Source organism: Protopterus annectens, chromosome 12.part0 (assembly GCF_019279795.1).
Source record: "Protopterus annectens isolate FY-2018-M chromosome 12.part0, PAN1.0, whole genome shotgun sequence".
NCBI lineage: Eukaryota > Metazoa > Chordata > Ceratodontiformes > Protopteridae > Protopterus > Protopterus annectens.
The window spans coordinates 100838270-100855228 of NC_056746.1; the positions used below are offsets into that span (position 1 = coordinate 100838270).

The window sequence follows — 16959 nt, forward strand, 5'->3', positions numbered from 1 at the left end:
AAAAACAATCTCACCAAACGTTCCACCAGTTACAATAACATAGCCAGATTTGCCACTGGCACCACCTTTAGAACTCACCACTGTCTTAACCTAAAACAACTGGGATGGCTAGAACTGCAGAACCAAGTACTTTATCAGCAAATTGTTATCACCCAAAAAATCCTTTACCACCCTAAAAATACCCCTATCCTCACTAACTTGATTTCACCCTACAAAAATCTTGCTATGCTACGCTCATCCAATAAGCTTCTAGTTTCCACTAATAAATCAAATAAAGCAGGAGACTCACTTTTCACCAACACAGTAGGGAAAATCTGGAACCAGCTTCCTACGGAACTTTCCTCCCTTGCTTCCACTATTCTGTTTAAAACACATCTGAAAGAATATCTTACAACTCACTGGCTATGTCCCTGCTCCAACCCAGACTGATATCTCTTTCACCTCCTGCTCTCTCTATACTTTTCTACTCTTCTGTTTTATCTCACCTATCTGTAGTACTAAAAAAAAAAAAAAAAAAAAAAAAAAACATGTTTTTGGTTCACTGTATTTAATCTTAGCTTAAAGCTACTAACTTACTCTGTAAACAATTTTTTGACCTATCTAGCTAATGTACTGTAATCCACTTTACTATTACTATATATTGTATTGTTTACTCACTGCAGATGCTTGGAGCTTTTCTCCCTGGGATTCTACTGAAAATGGACATGTATCCAGTTAGACTAGCCCAGTCAACAAATGTAAAATAAATAAATAAATAAATTGCCAAAAACGGAGATTAAAATATGTAATAGGCCGAGTGGAAAGTCGTTCACAGAAGAAACATACACTTTTCTGACATGAAGGAAAAGCTCTTGAGACTGCAGAATAGTTGAACAGCAACAGATGAGATCTGATGACTATGTGCTGTGTGATAAGGAAGGAGCTCTGATGACTGTGTGATGAGGATGCAGACGTGATGACTGCGTGCTGTGTGATGAGGATGCAGACATGATGACTGCGTGCTGTGTGATGAGGATGCAGACCTGATGACTGCGTGCTGTGTGATGAGGATGCAGGACTGCGTGCTGTGTGATGAGGATGCAGACCTGATGACTGTGTGATGAGGATGGAGACCTGATGACTGCATGCTGTGTGATGAGGATGGAGACCTGATGACTGCATGCTGTGTGATGAGGATGCAGACCTGATAACTGTGTGATGAGGATGGAGTCCTGATGACTGCGTGCTGTGTGATGAGGATGGAGACCTGATGACTGCGTGCTGTGTGATGAGGATGGAGACCTGATGACTGCGTGCTGTGTGATGAGGATGGAGACCTGATGACTGCGTGCTGTGTGATGAGGATGCAGACCTGATGACAGCGTGATGAGGATGCAGACCTGATGACTGCGTGCTGTGATGAGGATGCAGACCTGATGACTGCGTGCTGTGTGATGAGGATGCAGACCTGATGACTGCGTGATGAGGATGGAGACCTGATGACTGCATGATGAGGATGCAGACCTGATGACTGCGTGCTGTGTGATGAGGATGCAGACCTGATGACCGTGTACTGTGTGATTAGGATGGAGACCCGATTGCTGCATGATGAGGATGGAGACCCGATGACTGCGTGATGAGGATGGAGACCTGATGACTGCGTGATGAGGATGGAGACCTGATGACTGCGTGCTGTGTGATGAGGATGGAGACCTGATGACTATGTGCTGTGTGATGAGGGAGACCTGATGACTGTGTGCTGTGTGATGAGGATGGAGACCTGATGACTATGTGATGAGGATGAAGACCTGATGACTATGTGCTGTGCGATGAGTATGGAGACCTGATGACTGCATGCTGTGCGATGAGGATGGAGACCTGATGACTGCGTGCTGTGTGATGAGGATGGAGACCTGATGACCATGTGATGAGGATGAAGACCTGATGACTATGTGCTGTGCGATGAGTATGGAGACCTGATGACTGCATGCTGTGCGATGAGGATGGAGACCTGATGACTGCGTGCTGTGCGATGAGGATGCAGACCTGATGACTGCGTGCTGTGCGGTGAGGATGGAGACCTGATGACTGTGTGATGAGGATGCAGACCTGATGACTGTGTGATGAGTATGCAGACGTGATGACTGTGTGATGAGGATGCAGACCTGATGACTGCGTACTGTGTGATGAGGATGGAGACCTGATGACTGTGTGATGAGGATGCAGACCTGATGATTGTATGATGAGGATGCAGGCCTGATGACTGCGTGCTGTGCGATGAGGATGCAGACCTGATGACTGCGTGCTGTGCGATGAGGATGCAGACCTGATGACTGCGTGCTGTGCGATGAGGATGGAGACCTGATGACTGCGTGCTGTGCGATGAGGATGGAGACCTGATGACTGCGTGCTGTGCGATGAGGATGGAGACCTGATGACTGCATGCTGTGCGATGAGGATGCAGACCTGATGACTGTGTGATGAGGATGCAGACCTGATGACTGCGTGCTGTGTGATGAGGATGCCGACCTGATGACTGCGTGCTGTGCGATGAGGATGGAGACCTGATGACTGAGTGCTGTGCGATGAGGATGGAGACCTGATGACTGCGTGCTGTGCGATGAGGATGGAGACCTGATGACTGCGTGCTGTGCGATGAGGATGGAGACCTGATGACTGCGTGCTGTGCGATGAGGATGGAGACCTGATGACTGCGTGCTGTGCGATGAGGATGGAGACCTGATGACTGCGTGCTGTGCGATGAGGATGGAGACCTGATGACTGCGTGCTGTGCGATGAGGATGGAGACCTGATGACTGCGTGCTGTGCGATGAGGATGGAGACCTGATGACTGCATGCTGTGCGATGAGGATGGAGACCTGATGACTGCGTGCTGTGCGATGAGGATGGAGACCTGATGACTGTGTGCTGTGTGATGAGGATGGAGACCTGATGACTGCGTGCTGTGTGATGAGGATGGAGACCTGATGAATGTGCGATGAGGATGGAGACCTGATGGACTGTGTGATGAGGATGGAGACCTGATGACTGCGTGCTGTGTGATGAGGATGGAGACCTGATGACTGCGTGCTGTGTGATGAGGATGGAGACCTGTTGACTGCGTGCTGTGTGATGAGGATGGAGACCTGATGACTGCATGCTGGGTGATGAGGATGGAGACCTGATGACTGCGTGCTGTGTGATGAGGATGGAGACCTGATGAGGATGGAGACCTGATGACTGCGTGCTGTGTGATGAGGATGGAGACCTGATGACTGCGTGATGAGGATGGAGACCTGATGACTGCGTGATGCGGATGGAGACCTGATGACTGTGTGGTGAGGATGGAGACCTGATGACTGCGTGCTGTGTGATGAGGATGGAGACCTGATGACTGCATGCTGTGTGCATGCTGTGTGATGAGGATGGAGACCTGATGACTGCGTGCTGTGTGATGAGGATGGAGACCTGATGACTGCGTGCTGTGTGATGAGGATGGAGACCCGATGACTGCGTGCTGTGTGATGAGGATGGAGACCCGATGACTGCATGCTGTGTGATGAGGACGGAGACCCGATGCCTGTGTGCTGAGGATGGAGACCTGATGACTGTGTGCTGTGTGATGAGGATGGAGCTCAAACTCTGTAGTGAGCAGAATTTGCTGTTGGCTTGAATCTAACCTACAAAGGCAGATAATCCATCTGCCACAGTGGATAACCCAAGATCTACTGTTAATTATCTGACTGTCAAATCTTAACTTCATGAAAGTGCTGCTGTCTGTATTACAGTACTTTTCCACTGCTTCATTGACTAGTAATATAGTGTTAAGAATTTGTTTGGTTCTTCTCTCTCTATTTGCATCACTGTTTTACCCTTTGATCCTAGTTTTGTGCTCCTCGTACTGGGTTTCACACTACCACTGCAGGCATACTGGAGTGTTACGGGATCTCTGCTGCAGTAGTGTGTTCTCTCTTTCTGTATGCATTGTTAATCACATTCTCTCTGTTCTGTTAATCCTATTAATCCATTAATTCTGATGTGACCTCTTACTCGGGGACATGTCCATCTGAATTGCAATGTGCTGTACACTCTGTGGGATCTATTAATTTGGTGTAGATCCTCAGCTGTCAGTGTGACTCTGGGCAAGATGGTCATTTTCACTTGGGACATTATGAAACCCACCAAACCTGGTGTGCTTCCCTCGGCTCTTGTTTTGCACGTACCCGCCGTCACCCTAAAGTCAACTGTGAGACCTCTGACTTAAATGAGTCCATAAATTCTGACAGAGGTAAGGGCTGCTTGATTTCACAAGTGTGTCCTGGGGCTGGAGATGGTTTTAACTGTGTTGCAGTCCCCCAAATCTGTTAATGCTGTTTGGGAGCTCTTGACACTTTAATTCGATGAGGCCCCACAAAACTTCAAGTCAAACCTAGAACACTTTGTGTGTGATGTGTTACTCTGAAAGCCTATATGAGCACAGGTGAACCAGTCAAATTTTAAAAGAAAACTTGGGAACATATTTTCTGGGCATGTGGTGGGCTGACTGACTTTGAGTCCCTGTGGGAGGCACTGTCGGAGATGCTAGGTGGGCAGATTATTGTGAAAAGGGGGAAAGGGGGGGGGGGTGATACAAAATCGAATTGCCTAGACATAGTAAGGCCTTGTTGTGTCTTAATTATGGTGCCTGCCAAAAAACGATTACTAGAAATTGGAAATCAAAATCTAAACCAACTATATTAGAAGTAGTGAATATAGTAACAGAAGTAAAACAACTGGCATTCACATCTTTAGAAAAGGCTAGGCGCAAACTACGTAGGAAAAAATGGGAACTGTGGGAATACATACAGGGGAGGAATGAGGTTTAAAAGAAGGCAGGACTTAAATGAGCTACGTAATGTTTGACAGAAAATGATTGGGTAGATTATAAGTGATCTATAATGTTTGCAACTGGAAGTGTGTCAGTATGGTTTGCGATGTAAAATGCTTGCAAGTAGGATTGTGTTTCATGTGATTTGTTTTCATTTATATCAATGTATGAATGCTTATGTCATAAGCAATGGCTTAATAAAGATGTTTCTCATTTAAAAAAAAGGGGGAGGCAGGAAATGAATTTATGTAATGTTGCTTGGGTTTTTTTTTTATAGATATATATCTCGGTATATGTGAAAATGTTGTTGCGTCTTTTGGCTTTTCCCGGTTAGGGGTTGCCACAGCTAATGACTGGCAGTAGATTTTTACGTGCCGAGTTGCTGGCCCTGACGCACAACCTTCAACGAAGGTATGCCCATTCACGCATGTGTTTGTTAATACAGTTTGATGACTTTTGTATAAATGTACATTTGCCTATGTCACAACTGATGATTCAATAAAGGTGTTAAAAATAAAGAAAACAGTAGTAGTTCAGCCTGGGCTTTAAGTACCTTGCTGAATTTCATCAAAAAAGAGCCCAGGTTTCAAAATGTGTGGCAAATCTAACTGAAAAGAAGCCACAAATATGATTTGTACAGAGAATGTCAAAAATGCAATAAAAACAATGCAGCCAAGGGGAGGGGGAAAAAAAAACGGACACTTGGTCTTTCATTTCTTGTTGTTAAACATGAACTGACAAACTAGGATCAAGAAAAGGAAAACAATTTATATAATAAAAAAACTACTTGTGTAAATATGTAACAAAGTACTAGTTCATGCAGATGTCAAAGTCATTGTGGGCCAGATCCTTACAGTTACATGAAAAACAGTAATCCTCTCCACTGGTCCACATCTTCCCAGAACCATCAGGACAAACAGATCTGGCTAAGAAAAATGCAGTACTCAAACGTTCTAAAAGTGTATGAGGTGATAAATTGTATTTGTTACACTCTTATCTCAAGGTACTTCACCAGGAATATAACTTTGTCTGTTCCACAAAAGGGGTGAAAACATATGTGCAACAGACATGTGAAGGTTCTAAACAGAAATGCAGTTGTTTATTCTGAGATGTAAGAAAACCATCAAGGTGAAACAGAACAACCAAATTACAAACGTGAGGTCAGACTCCCCTTTGCATTGACCGCTTAGTAGCAGTCTACATCAATTTCTTCTGAGGATGTTAAAGCAGTTGCAAGTATGTCCTGTAAGAGTGAGCGAGGGCTGTTGACAACATAATCGCTACTTTGCTCTAGTTCACACTGCAACACTTCAAGATTTAATGCCATCAGAACATCAATGACATTTTCCAGTGTCTGTAGATTTGCATTGTCAGCACTACCCATGCAGTAACCACACCTACTTGATATCCTGTCCTGCATCATTTCTCTGGACAGCATGTGCTTGTCAGGCTCAGAGTTCATTTCTGTGCAAAATTCAACAGTAGCTTTTTTCAGTAAAATAAGGATGCTGCAGGATTTCTGAGCAACTGGTCTGTCACAGTCAAATAAGGTGTGGAACAATATTTCAAACAGTTTTGTTTCATAAAGCTCCTGCAAGGAATTCCAAACATTTTCTGGTTTCAGAATGCCAGAGTGTTTGGTGGCAAATATACAACAGGAGCCATTTAGTGTCTGCTGAACCAATGTTTCCGCCAGATTTAAGGTATTAACTTTTACTTCCCAGTCAGGGTCATGCCCCCCACCATGCAATACTTGTGCAATGTTTCTTTCCATTCCCTTCCACATGTGGTGATTCTTGAGCCAGCTGGTGAATACTTTGACAACAGCCCTTCTTGGGAAGCCCTCAGAATCATCGGAAAGTATGTTCAGCAGCTGTGGAACAATCTTTTCCTAAAACAAATGAAAATGATTTTAGTTTAGTGCTGATGCAGAGCTAAAATTATCAAACCGTCTCAAATCCGATTACTAAAACAAAACCTGAAGATCAGCACTAAGCCTCATTTTTATTAAGTTAGTCCCACTGGCCTACCTTTTAACAGGGATAAATAGATGTGACCATGAAGTAAACATTTGTAAGTCAAATATCACAAAAAGTACAAAGAATTAACATAGATACATTACAATCAGTATAAAGTAAACCAAACAAACTTTTGTTGGACACAAAAACAAAACACAGGACTAGTCAAACAAGTAGATCAACTGATCAAACCTAAATGCATAAAACTATACCGAAAGGGTGGTACACTAGAGGGCAGAGTAATGACAGCTGTTAATATCCTCAATCAGCAAAAACCAAAAGACCATGAATAATTGTTATGGCTAGGCTTATATAGGCCCTAGGGCCGATAGCCTAGTGCCAACCTACGAGAAGATGGTTACAGAGCAGCAAGTGATGTTGTTTACAGTGAAAGGATGTCAACATCAATTACACATAACCAATTCAGCAGTAACAACCCCTGTGGTGAACAACATGTACAAATCATCCTAGGAGTAGGGTAACACTAGTGCATTTCTGTGATATAAAATTACTACAACTTGTACAACCAATTCAACAGTAACAACCTCTGTGGGGAAAACATGTACAAGTCATCCTAGCAGTAGGAATAACACAAGTGCATTTTTGTGATATAAAATGACTACAACTTATATAACCAAATTCAGCAGTAACAACCCTATATGGGGACAAGTACAAATTATCCATCAGTAAGGTAACACAAATGCACTTCTGTGATATAAAATTACTACAACTTGTTAGAACACTGACTGTTGAGGTTGTCTACCATTACAGACCTCCCTTCACACCTCAAAAGCAATTGGCCATTTTGTTCTCCCATTTAGACAGCTTGGACAAGAAATTGTCATCAGAAAGCTGTCCTCATGGTTGGTTAAGTACTTTTTACACGCTGACTCCCTCTCTGAAGGGTGTCTGCTGTTTGTGTGTCGATGCTGTAGGAGCTATAAGGGTGTTACTGGTGTTATGTGCTTGTGCACATGCCAATGCCCAGCTTTAGTTCACACATTTTAATATGTGCCACAGTCATCAGTCGCACTGTCTACTGCATGCATCCTGCACAAAAGAAAGATAAGCCCACTCCCCACATATGAAAACAATGACCTTGGTTTCTTGTTCACTGCTATCCTTTCTTACCACCATAGTCAGGACTCATTCTGTTACTTCAACCCAGGTGAGGGTTCCAGTCCTCTGCCATGGGGCCAGCACCCTTGCTCCAATTCTTGGGGGGAAAAAAGATCTGTGTATCTAAATATACACACATCATAATCATATGTCTCACCCTGAAAAACAGATTATGAATTTGTTAAGCAATTTTATTTAAAAGGGGTCAGTGAGAAGCGAGAGTAAGTATTCAGCCTTCTTACAGAAGAAGGCCCCAAATAAGGAAGTTTTTCATGTAGCAAAAGCAGAATTTTTATGAAAGGCCAACAGTGAAGTGGACTGAATAATACATTTTTAGCCTAAACCTTGGAATAAAAGTAAGGGATCCACAAACAGGGCAAAATGAGGGGAGTAGCAAAAGCTGGATTAGAACAGTGGGAGAAAGATTTGTGAGGTGCTCATTAGGACAGCTTGTAGCGTCACAGAATATGAGACTGGAGAACAGGAAGCAACAGGATGGTGTGGGAAGGACTTGTGTTGAGTCACTGAAGGTAATTTTGGCGAACAGAAAAAAAAAAAAAAAAAAATAGCATTTGCCAAAACCACCTTTAAAGAACAACTAGGCAATTTTGTTTCTGTATGTAGGGGAAATCCCCCCCCCCCCCAACTCCCAGACATATATATCAACTCCGTGGTTGCACAGCAGTAGGGAAAAAAGCAAACTCAACTGTCAGTGTAAGTAATTTTGGTGAACAGAACTTGCCCTTTTTGCGTTCGCCAAAATTACATTTGATGATATGAAGTGCTCCATGCAGGAAAGGTAGGTAGAGGACAGCCTACCGTAGACCAATACTGTCAAAACAGTGCAAGCAACTGGTAAAGCACAGAATAAAGGGAAGAGAAATGTAGTCACCAGAAGGAGACCAAGACAAACAAAAGCTACGGATGGACAAATGGATGGCAACAGCAGAGATAACTGAAAAAGGGAATACAGACCCAGAAGTAGCCATGCAGCTGCCAAGCAAAGCAAGAGGGATTTATTTCTTTAACCTATCCCCTCCCACTTTACAGGCCATCAAGCCTCCGCCAATTGAAATTGAGCCTAGTGTACACCTATTGGGGTGCTTTGACAAGGAGGATCGCTCAAGCACACCAGGAGGAGCTGTCATCATGGAGTTTGCTCCCTAAGTAGCATCTTGGCAACTGAAAGGATTTTTGTATAAAAGGCCCTAACCCACACTTTTGATGATGGAGACACGGGAACCACTACAAGGATCAACACTGCCCCACTACTTGTACATGCGCAGCCATAACCAGTTTGGAAGATCACACTCCTCCAACTGTCCCTCTCTTTCAGACCTGCTCCTGCCCACCAGCAGAGGTCCAGTTATATTTGCAGCAGTGAGTATGGCCACCAACCCCCCCCCCCCCAAGCACACACCTGCTCTCCATACTTGTATCAACAAGCATCTGATCTACTATTGAAACTTTCATTGTATGGGATGTAGTCAGTATTTTATCCCTGTTTTCCAGCAAATGGGAAGGACACATGGTAACAGAAAGAGAAGAGTGGAAAAATCCTATAAGAAGGGTGCAGAACACATGGGAAGAGGACCAGATGTCTTACAGGCAATGCTATTAGCATGATAAAGGAATAAAATGTCACTGCAGATCAGTAAAAAAAAATGTAAATTCCTTATTAGAAATAAATGCAACCCCCCCCCCACAAATTTACATGTACACCACAACTGTGACCCCAGTGCTTGCTGCCCTAGCAGCTGCATTAAAAGCTAACTCTGCTAGATAGCTCATCGTCAGGAATAAGGTACAGACCTCTGGCTTGACTCTGTTCCTCATTCAGTATCCTTCACCTCGTTTTTCAAAGATTCAGACCTCTCATATGGACCACTGTTGCAATGATAAAGTCTACAGCTAGGCTTCTGGACCAGCACCTGCAGCCTTAAGAATCTGATTAGTTCTCCTAGACACTGGACCTGCCACATCCAGCTCCTTTCACCCTCAATAAATTTATGAGGACAATCATTTCATTCCAAGCAATGGGCAGCTCTTCTCAGGACAGGTATATCAAACTGTGGCCCCAGGAGAGACTACCCACAAAACAATCTATAGTGGAGCCCTGTGAAACAATGGATGTTCTTCATTTTTCACTGTTGCAGTCATTGCATTTGGGTTATCTGCCTGCAGGTAGCCCTCAGCTGGCCTGAATGTTAAAGTCTTGGATTCCTGCGTCTGATGCTGTCTTCTTCCATGACGTCAGGGGTATAAAACATGCAGCTGACACCATTACATCAGTCTTTCTTGCCGCGTGGTGCCCGAAGCAGAAGCAGTTCACAAGTGCCGGTCGGCCGACTCCTGAAATTTTCGTTTTTGAGTTTCAGAACCGAAGTCTTCAAAAAAGCTAAGTACCATGTTGGGGATCCTTTTTCTTGCTCTTAACCAATGTCAATAAAAGTTAACAATTGTCTTACCTGTGGAAAGCAAATACCTCATAAAGATTTTCATTCGTACTGCATTCCTTGCTTAGGGCCAGACCACAACGTCCCTCGCTGTCGGTTTTGTGCCTTATTCAACCCCCAAACTATTCGTCGGTCCATTTTTGCAGCAAATTATTTTGGTACTTTGTATAACTATCCAGAAATGGCTTTGGTAAGCCATCCGACTACGGATATTCCGAAAAAACGTAAGGATAAAGACAGACCGCATAGGTCCAAAACTGCCAACGACACTTCCGTTAAGCTAGTCCCCAGTTCGCTGGTACTCAGTGAGGTGCTTTTGCAGCCCCTGATACCAGCTACTTCAGATTCGCAGGCCTCTACTGAGGCACATTCGAAGTCTCGTATGCCGCAAGATGCTTCTTCGACTATGGAACCTGTGGATGTTTCTACCTTGGATGGGTCCGGAGCCACTGTGCAGGCACCTGAGGGTGTATTCAGGCTTACAGATTTGCATTTCAAACAGATGCCATCTTCTTCATCAAGGCCTAAAACTCGACCCATGCCTAGAAAACGTCCAAATCCCATGGTCAGGCCCATATGCCTAAAAAACAAATGATTAGAATGGCTGAAGACCTTATTACTTTAATTAGGGGAAGCCAGCCTTCCCCCTCTGAGACCTAGAACTGATTTTCCTTCTGATCAAGATACTGATATTTCTGTTTCTTCTTATTACCAGGATTTGCCCTTATCTACCTGTGAGGATTCTGATGCAGAGGATTCCATTCCCTCTGCTTCCCCTCCAGGAGATTGTTCTTGTGATGACACCTTGCACACTCTTAGGGAGCATTTCCGCTTGGAAAGCCAGGATTACTCTGACTCCAAAAAGAGGCTTAAGGAATTCTTACTCCTCCCTCAATACAGGTCTTTAGCTATCCCTACTGTTCTGGACACTGTAGATGATGTCTTCTTGGAATCTAGCCTGGCCCCAGACACTTTACCTCCAGCTCCCAGGAAGACCTGACGGGTATTACAGAGAACCTGACTCTCACAACTTCTTCTTCAAGAATCCTACTGCAGATCCAGAGACCATTTCCCAAGGACCAAAAGGCATTAAGGCTACTGCTGCCAAAATATAGGGGGTGTTAATGTTAGATAGAAAAGGAGTATTAGACGGTTGATAAAGAGTCTTATGGGCAATGATTAGTTGGTGGTATTTAAGCAGATTCTGTAGTTCCAACCATTCTAGCTGTTTTAAATTAAAGCAATGGTGAGCCCTAAATGGGTTGCCAGTAGCATATCTGGCTATGTTATTGTAGGAGGTTTCCAATTTATTGAGGTTGTTCTTAGATAGATTAGTGAAAATGGATGAGGCATAGAAGAGTGTGTGCAATAGTAGTTCTAGCTGTAGGTGATAGGGTTTAATTCTGTAGCGAGAGACAAGTTTTTTGTTGACAGATTTTATACTGTTGTTAATGTAAAAGTCAAAGTTGAGGTTGATGTCAATGGGAATACCAAGTAGCTTGGAAGTTGGGTCAGGTGATATAATGGTACCATTAGTGGATGTAACTGAGAAATCTATGGGGAGGACTTATGAGTAGGATTGAAAAGGAGGAGTTTTGTTTTTTTGAGGTTCAAGAGAAGACAACGGAGAGTGAACCATTGTTCAGCTGTGTTAAATACTTTTTGGGTAAGGGTAGGGAGTGAAGTTCAGAGGTGGTTGTGGCTGAGCATATAAGTGTGAAGTCATCTGCATATTGTATGCAAGTAGCATGGGGGATTGGTAGATGAAGGTCACTGATAAATATGGAGAACAGGAGAGGTCCTAATATGGACCCCTGAGGGACACAGAGTTTAACTGGTAGGTGGGTAGATAGAGTGTTGTGCCAAAGCACAGCCTGTTGTCTTTTATGTAAGTAGGTTCAGAACCATTTAATTGAGAGTGCGTCTAAGGACAGGGATTTGAGGATATCAATAAGAATTTGATGATTTACCATGTCGAATGCTTTGAACAGATCAATAAATAGTGCAGAGGAAAGCATGGTTTTTCTTAATACAATCCATAAAGGAAAGGAGGGCAGTGGTAGTGCTATGGGAAGGTCTGAAACCATGTTGACAGCTAGAAAGTATGTTATTTTGGATTAGGTGGTCTAGCAATTGCCTATGGATGCATTTCTCCATGATCTTTGCGAAAGAAGGGCTATGGGACGGTAGTTGGAGAATTTGGTGGAGTTACCACCTTTATGAAGGGGGATGATATGGGAGACTTTCCAGATGCTAGGGATGTGACCTTTGCTAATAGTTCTATTGATCAGAATGGAGATGGGGTAAGCAATCGACTTGGCAGATTTCTGCAGATATTCAGCAGGTAGTTGGTCTGCTGAAGGAGAGCCTGGTTTCAGTTTTTGGATTAGGGCAAGAATGTGGGTTGTTGGGACTAGTTGGAGACTAAATGGAGGGGGTGGGGTTTTGTTATAGGTAGGTAAAGTGAAGTTATTAGGTGATAGCTGACTGGCTAGTATTTGGATAGCATCAGTGAAAAAGGTATTGAAGGCATAGGCAGTATGCATGGGATTTTCCTGGTCTGTGTTTTGTGGGTTGGTGTAATGGACTGACCTGGATGTAGTAATTGGTTAATGCATGCCCAGAATTTTTGTGGGTTTTTATGGTTAGCCTTCTGAAATTAAAGGTAGTAGTTTCTTTTTTCGGACAGTATAGCTTTCTTAGTATTATTTCTTAGTTGTCGGAAATTTTGTTGGTCTACAGGGTTTTTAGTCATTCTCCATTTGGCCCAGTATTTACTTCTGAGCTGGATTTTATGTTTGGTTTCTTTAGAAAGCCATGGGGTAGATTTGGTCCTGATTCTGATGGAACGGGTTGGTACATGGTGATCAAGGATGGATAAGAAGTTAGAATTAAAGTATTTAAGAGCTTCTTCCAGAGGGAGGTATCTTAAGGGAGACCAATTGCATGCTCTTAGTTCCCTTTGGAAGAGATCAGGGTTAAAATTATTTTTGGATCTGATATTCGTAACAGTGGTAGGAATAGGAGCATAGGTTTTATGCCTGATGATGTAGGTAAGTGAGTGGTCACTTATGTCATCAGGGAGGGTTCCAGATTCATATATTTGCGGATGGTTATTTATCAGAATCCAGTCTAATGTGCTTTCTTTCTTGTAATGTTTGTTTATCCTGGTGGGGGAGGTAATGGTTTGAGAAAAAACATATAGGTTGATGTGGGTGGTAGGGTGACTGCTGCTACAGCAATTCCAATCAATATTTATATCACGAAGGATTATGGTTTCTTGGGACAGGTGTTGAGATAGCCAGCAAAGGATATTTTCCATGGTGGTATAGTTATTACTGGGGGGGGGGGGGGGGTAGATAGATACAGATAATATAGATGGCTTTGGCATTGTTAAGTTGAAGTTTGGATATGAGAATTTCAGCACTGGTATTAAGAGGTGGTTTATAGTCATAAATGGTCAACTGAAATCCAGATGTGAATAGAATAGGTTCATAGGTTCATAGGTTTATACTAGGCTATCTGCCCTAAGGCATTTATAAGCCTAGCCCAAATTATTGTGGCTTACGCCACCCCTTATATGAAAAAATACTGTGCCCATTAGTTTGTTGTGCCTCTGTCCAGCAGTGACCCAGAGATGATTCCCGGGGTAAACCTACGATCTCCCATCCACAGGTCTAGATTTCTCTTGAACAGAGTCAGCGAGGTGCTCTGCCTCACATGGACCGGGATTTTATTCCACAGCATAGGGAGTCTCTGAGTGATAAATCTATCCCTCCAGCACGTCCTATTTATATCCGTGCTAAGGTTTAAGTCGCTTGCTCTAGTGGTTTTGGTGGATTTGGATTTTTGAGGTGGAGCATGTCCATTAATTCCGGGTTGGACATGGCCTTGTATGTCAGGCACATGTCACCTCTGAGCAGACGGTATGCGACTGAATAGAGCTGGAGTTTCTTCAATCTGGCAGCATATGACAGATTTTGGAGTCCCTTTATCCTTTTGGTGAGGAACTTTGGGGTCTCTCCAATTGCTGCAGATGTCGGGTGAGATACATCCCGAATGGGGCATTGTACTCGATCATTGGTCTGATAAGTGAAGAGTACAGGGGAACAATGACCTCACTAGATCTGGATGTGAATCCCTTCATGATCAGGTGGGCAATGTAGAAGGTCTTTCTAACCACTTTAGCAATGTGAGTGTCAAAAGAAAGGCCACTGTCAACCTGGGTCCCCAGGTCCCTGATAACCTCTTCTGTGCTTAGTGGATTGCCACCTATATGGTAGCTTGGGGTTACCTTGTTTTTCCCGAAGGGTATGACTATACATTTTTGGCGTTTAACTTCAGGCCATGGCTCTGGCACCAGCTATCTGTTTCCGTGAGTCCCTTCTGAAGGATATCAGTGTCCGATGCACTTTCCACTATGGCGCCCAGTTTGCAGTCATCTGCAAACTTTGTCAGCCAAAGTCCTCCCATGTTGGCCTGTACTTCTGAGAAGTAGATGCCAAACAATAGGGGCCAAGGACTGAGCCCTGTGGGACACCACTTGTGACCGGCTTGGAGTCTGACACAGCGCCAGCAACTCTAACCCTGTGGGTTCTGTCCTTAAGCCAGTTTGCAACCCATCTTGTGACATATGGGTTTACATTTAAGCTGGTAAGTTTTTCTACAATACCCGAGTGGGGTATTGTGTCGAAAGCCTTTGCAAGGTCAAGGTAGGCTGTATGGACTGCCTTTCCCTCATCAATGGCCTTGGTGACTATTTCAAGAAGTCGACCAAGTTCAAAAGGCATGATCTTCCCTTGACAAAGCCAAACTGGGTCGGGTCCAATGTCTGCAAGTCCCCTATATCTTTGTTTATGAGCTCCATTATGATCCTCTCCATAGCTTTGCAGACTAGACTTGTTAAGCTTATGGGGGTAATTACCAGGGTCCGAGAGGCGCCACCTTTGTGGAGTGGGACCACAGTTGCCGCACGCCACTCCTTGGGCACGTATCCTGTGGTAAGGCTGAGATTAAACAGCTGCCTTATGTGCGGGTTTAATTCCTCATTTAGCTCGTGTAGCACACAGCCGGGGACACCATCCGTCCCATTGATGCTGTGTTTTTAGCTTTAGAGAGAGCAGCTTTCACCTGCGCATTTGAGATGTCCGGGAGGCTACACTCGGCTGGGATAGTTCTCTCCTTTAGGGGAGAGGGGGGTGAGGTTTGCACTGAACCTGTCTGCCAGTATGTTGGCAATGTCTGTGGGTTCAGTGATTTTGTATCATTTTGGACTAATTCTGAGCATATCTGTGAGTTTCCACCCAGGTTCCTAACATAGCTGAAAAAGGCCTTATGATTGTCCTTTGAATCCATGGCAATTTTTCTCTCAAAATTGGCCTTAGTTGATTTTATGAGTGCTCGTAATTTTTTACTAATAATGATCAGGGGTGACTTCCTTTTTATGGATTTTGTTCTATCATGTAATAGCTTTCTCCTCTTATTGTAAAGTTTGTTAATGGCTGGGGTCCACCAGACTGGACGTTTGCCCTTTGTGGAAAGAGTCTTGGTTTTATTTGGGATTGCCTGATCCATGCAGTCCTGGAGGTGTTCATAGAAGGCATTTGTAAGGGCTTCCGCAGCTTGGGTTGTGGTTTCCTCTGACTCAGGGGCCTTGAAGGATACCACACCAGTCTTGAGTAGTGTGAAGTTTGCTTTAGAGAAGTTCTTCACTATGGTCTTTTTGTTTGGGGTGGGGGGATGTGGATTTCCAGTGAGATTAGTTTATGATCAGATCTCACCAATGAGGGATATACTTCCGTGTGGAGCATTTTGTCCCCATGTTTGTGACAATGAGATCTAGTATATTTTCTCCTCTCGTGGGAACAGTGACTAGCTGTTCCATGGCATTTGAATTTATGAACTCCAGGAACCGTTGGGCTAGAAAGTTAGGGCTTGAGTAATGTTCCCAGTCTATATTCGGGTAGTTGAAGTCACCCAATATGATGGTGTTTGGAGATACATTTATACCCTCCAGTGTCTTCAGGAAGGCTGTGTGGGGTTCCTGAGTTTGAGAGGGTGGCCTGTAGCATGCTACAATTTGTAGAGCAGTTTTGCCTATTGTTAGTTGCACCTGGATGGTTTCCGAGCTTCATGCGTTGCCACCAACCTGGAGGTGTGAGTATCCTTTATGAATATGGATACACCCTCCTTTTGTGGAGTGGTCCGGGTTTTGGGGCCGAACGCATGATATGAGGTAAAACCTAATAGTGCCGGGTGCTCTCAGGAGCCTTGAACCAGGTTTCAGTTACAGCACAGACATCGATGTTCTCCATACTGAGAAGGGCCTCGAGTGCGTGCATTTTGAGATTTAGACTTCTGGCATTGAGCAGCATTACCCTCAATTTCTTCCCATTTTTGTTTTCTAGGGTGGTAGGTTTAGAATTTGAGCCTTGCCTAAAAAGGCACTATGGGGTGGCAAGAGCCTTAGCCAATATCCGGAATCCCAGGGGTGACAGGTGCAAGCCGTCCCTTGCGAAGC

The 16959-nt window shown here is 44.0% G+C and overlaps 1 protein-coding gene across 4 annotated transcripts in view; it reads right to left on the reverse strand.

Moving 5' to 3' along the window:
* Nucleotides 1-5917: 5917 nt before the first annotated feature.
* The window catches only part of BRAT1 (BRCA1 associated ATM activator 1), a 498236-nt gene continuing 487194 nt past the window's right edge, over nucleotides 5918-16959 (reverse strand). For all 4 annotated transcript variants that reach the window (XM_044089125.1, XM_044089127.1, XM_044089124.1 and 1 more), the window contains one exon: nucleotides 5918-6737. In XM_044089125.1, coding sequence (XP_043945060.1) covers nucleotides 6033-6737 — 705 coding nt within the window. In that variant the 3' untranslated portion in view covers nucleotides 5918-6032. The remainder of the gene's footprint in view (nucleotides 6738-16959) is intronic.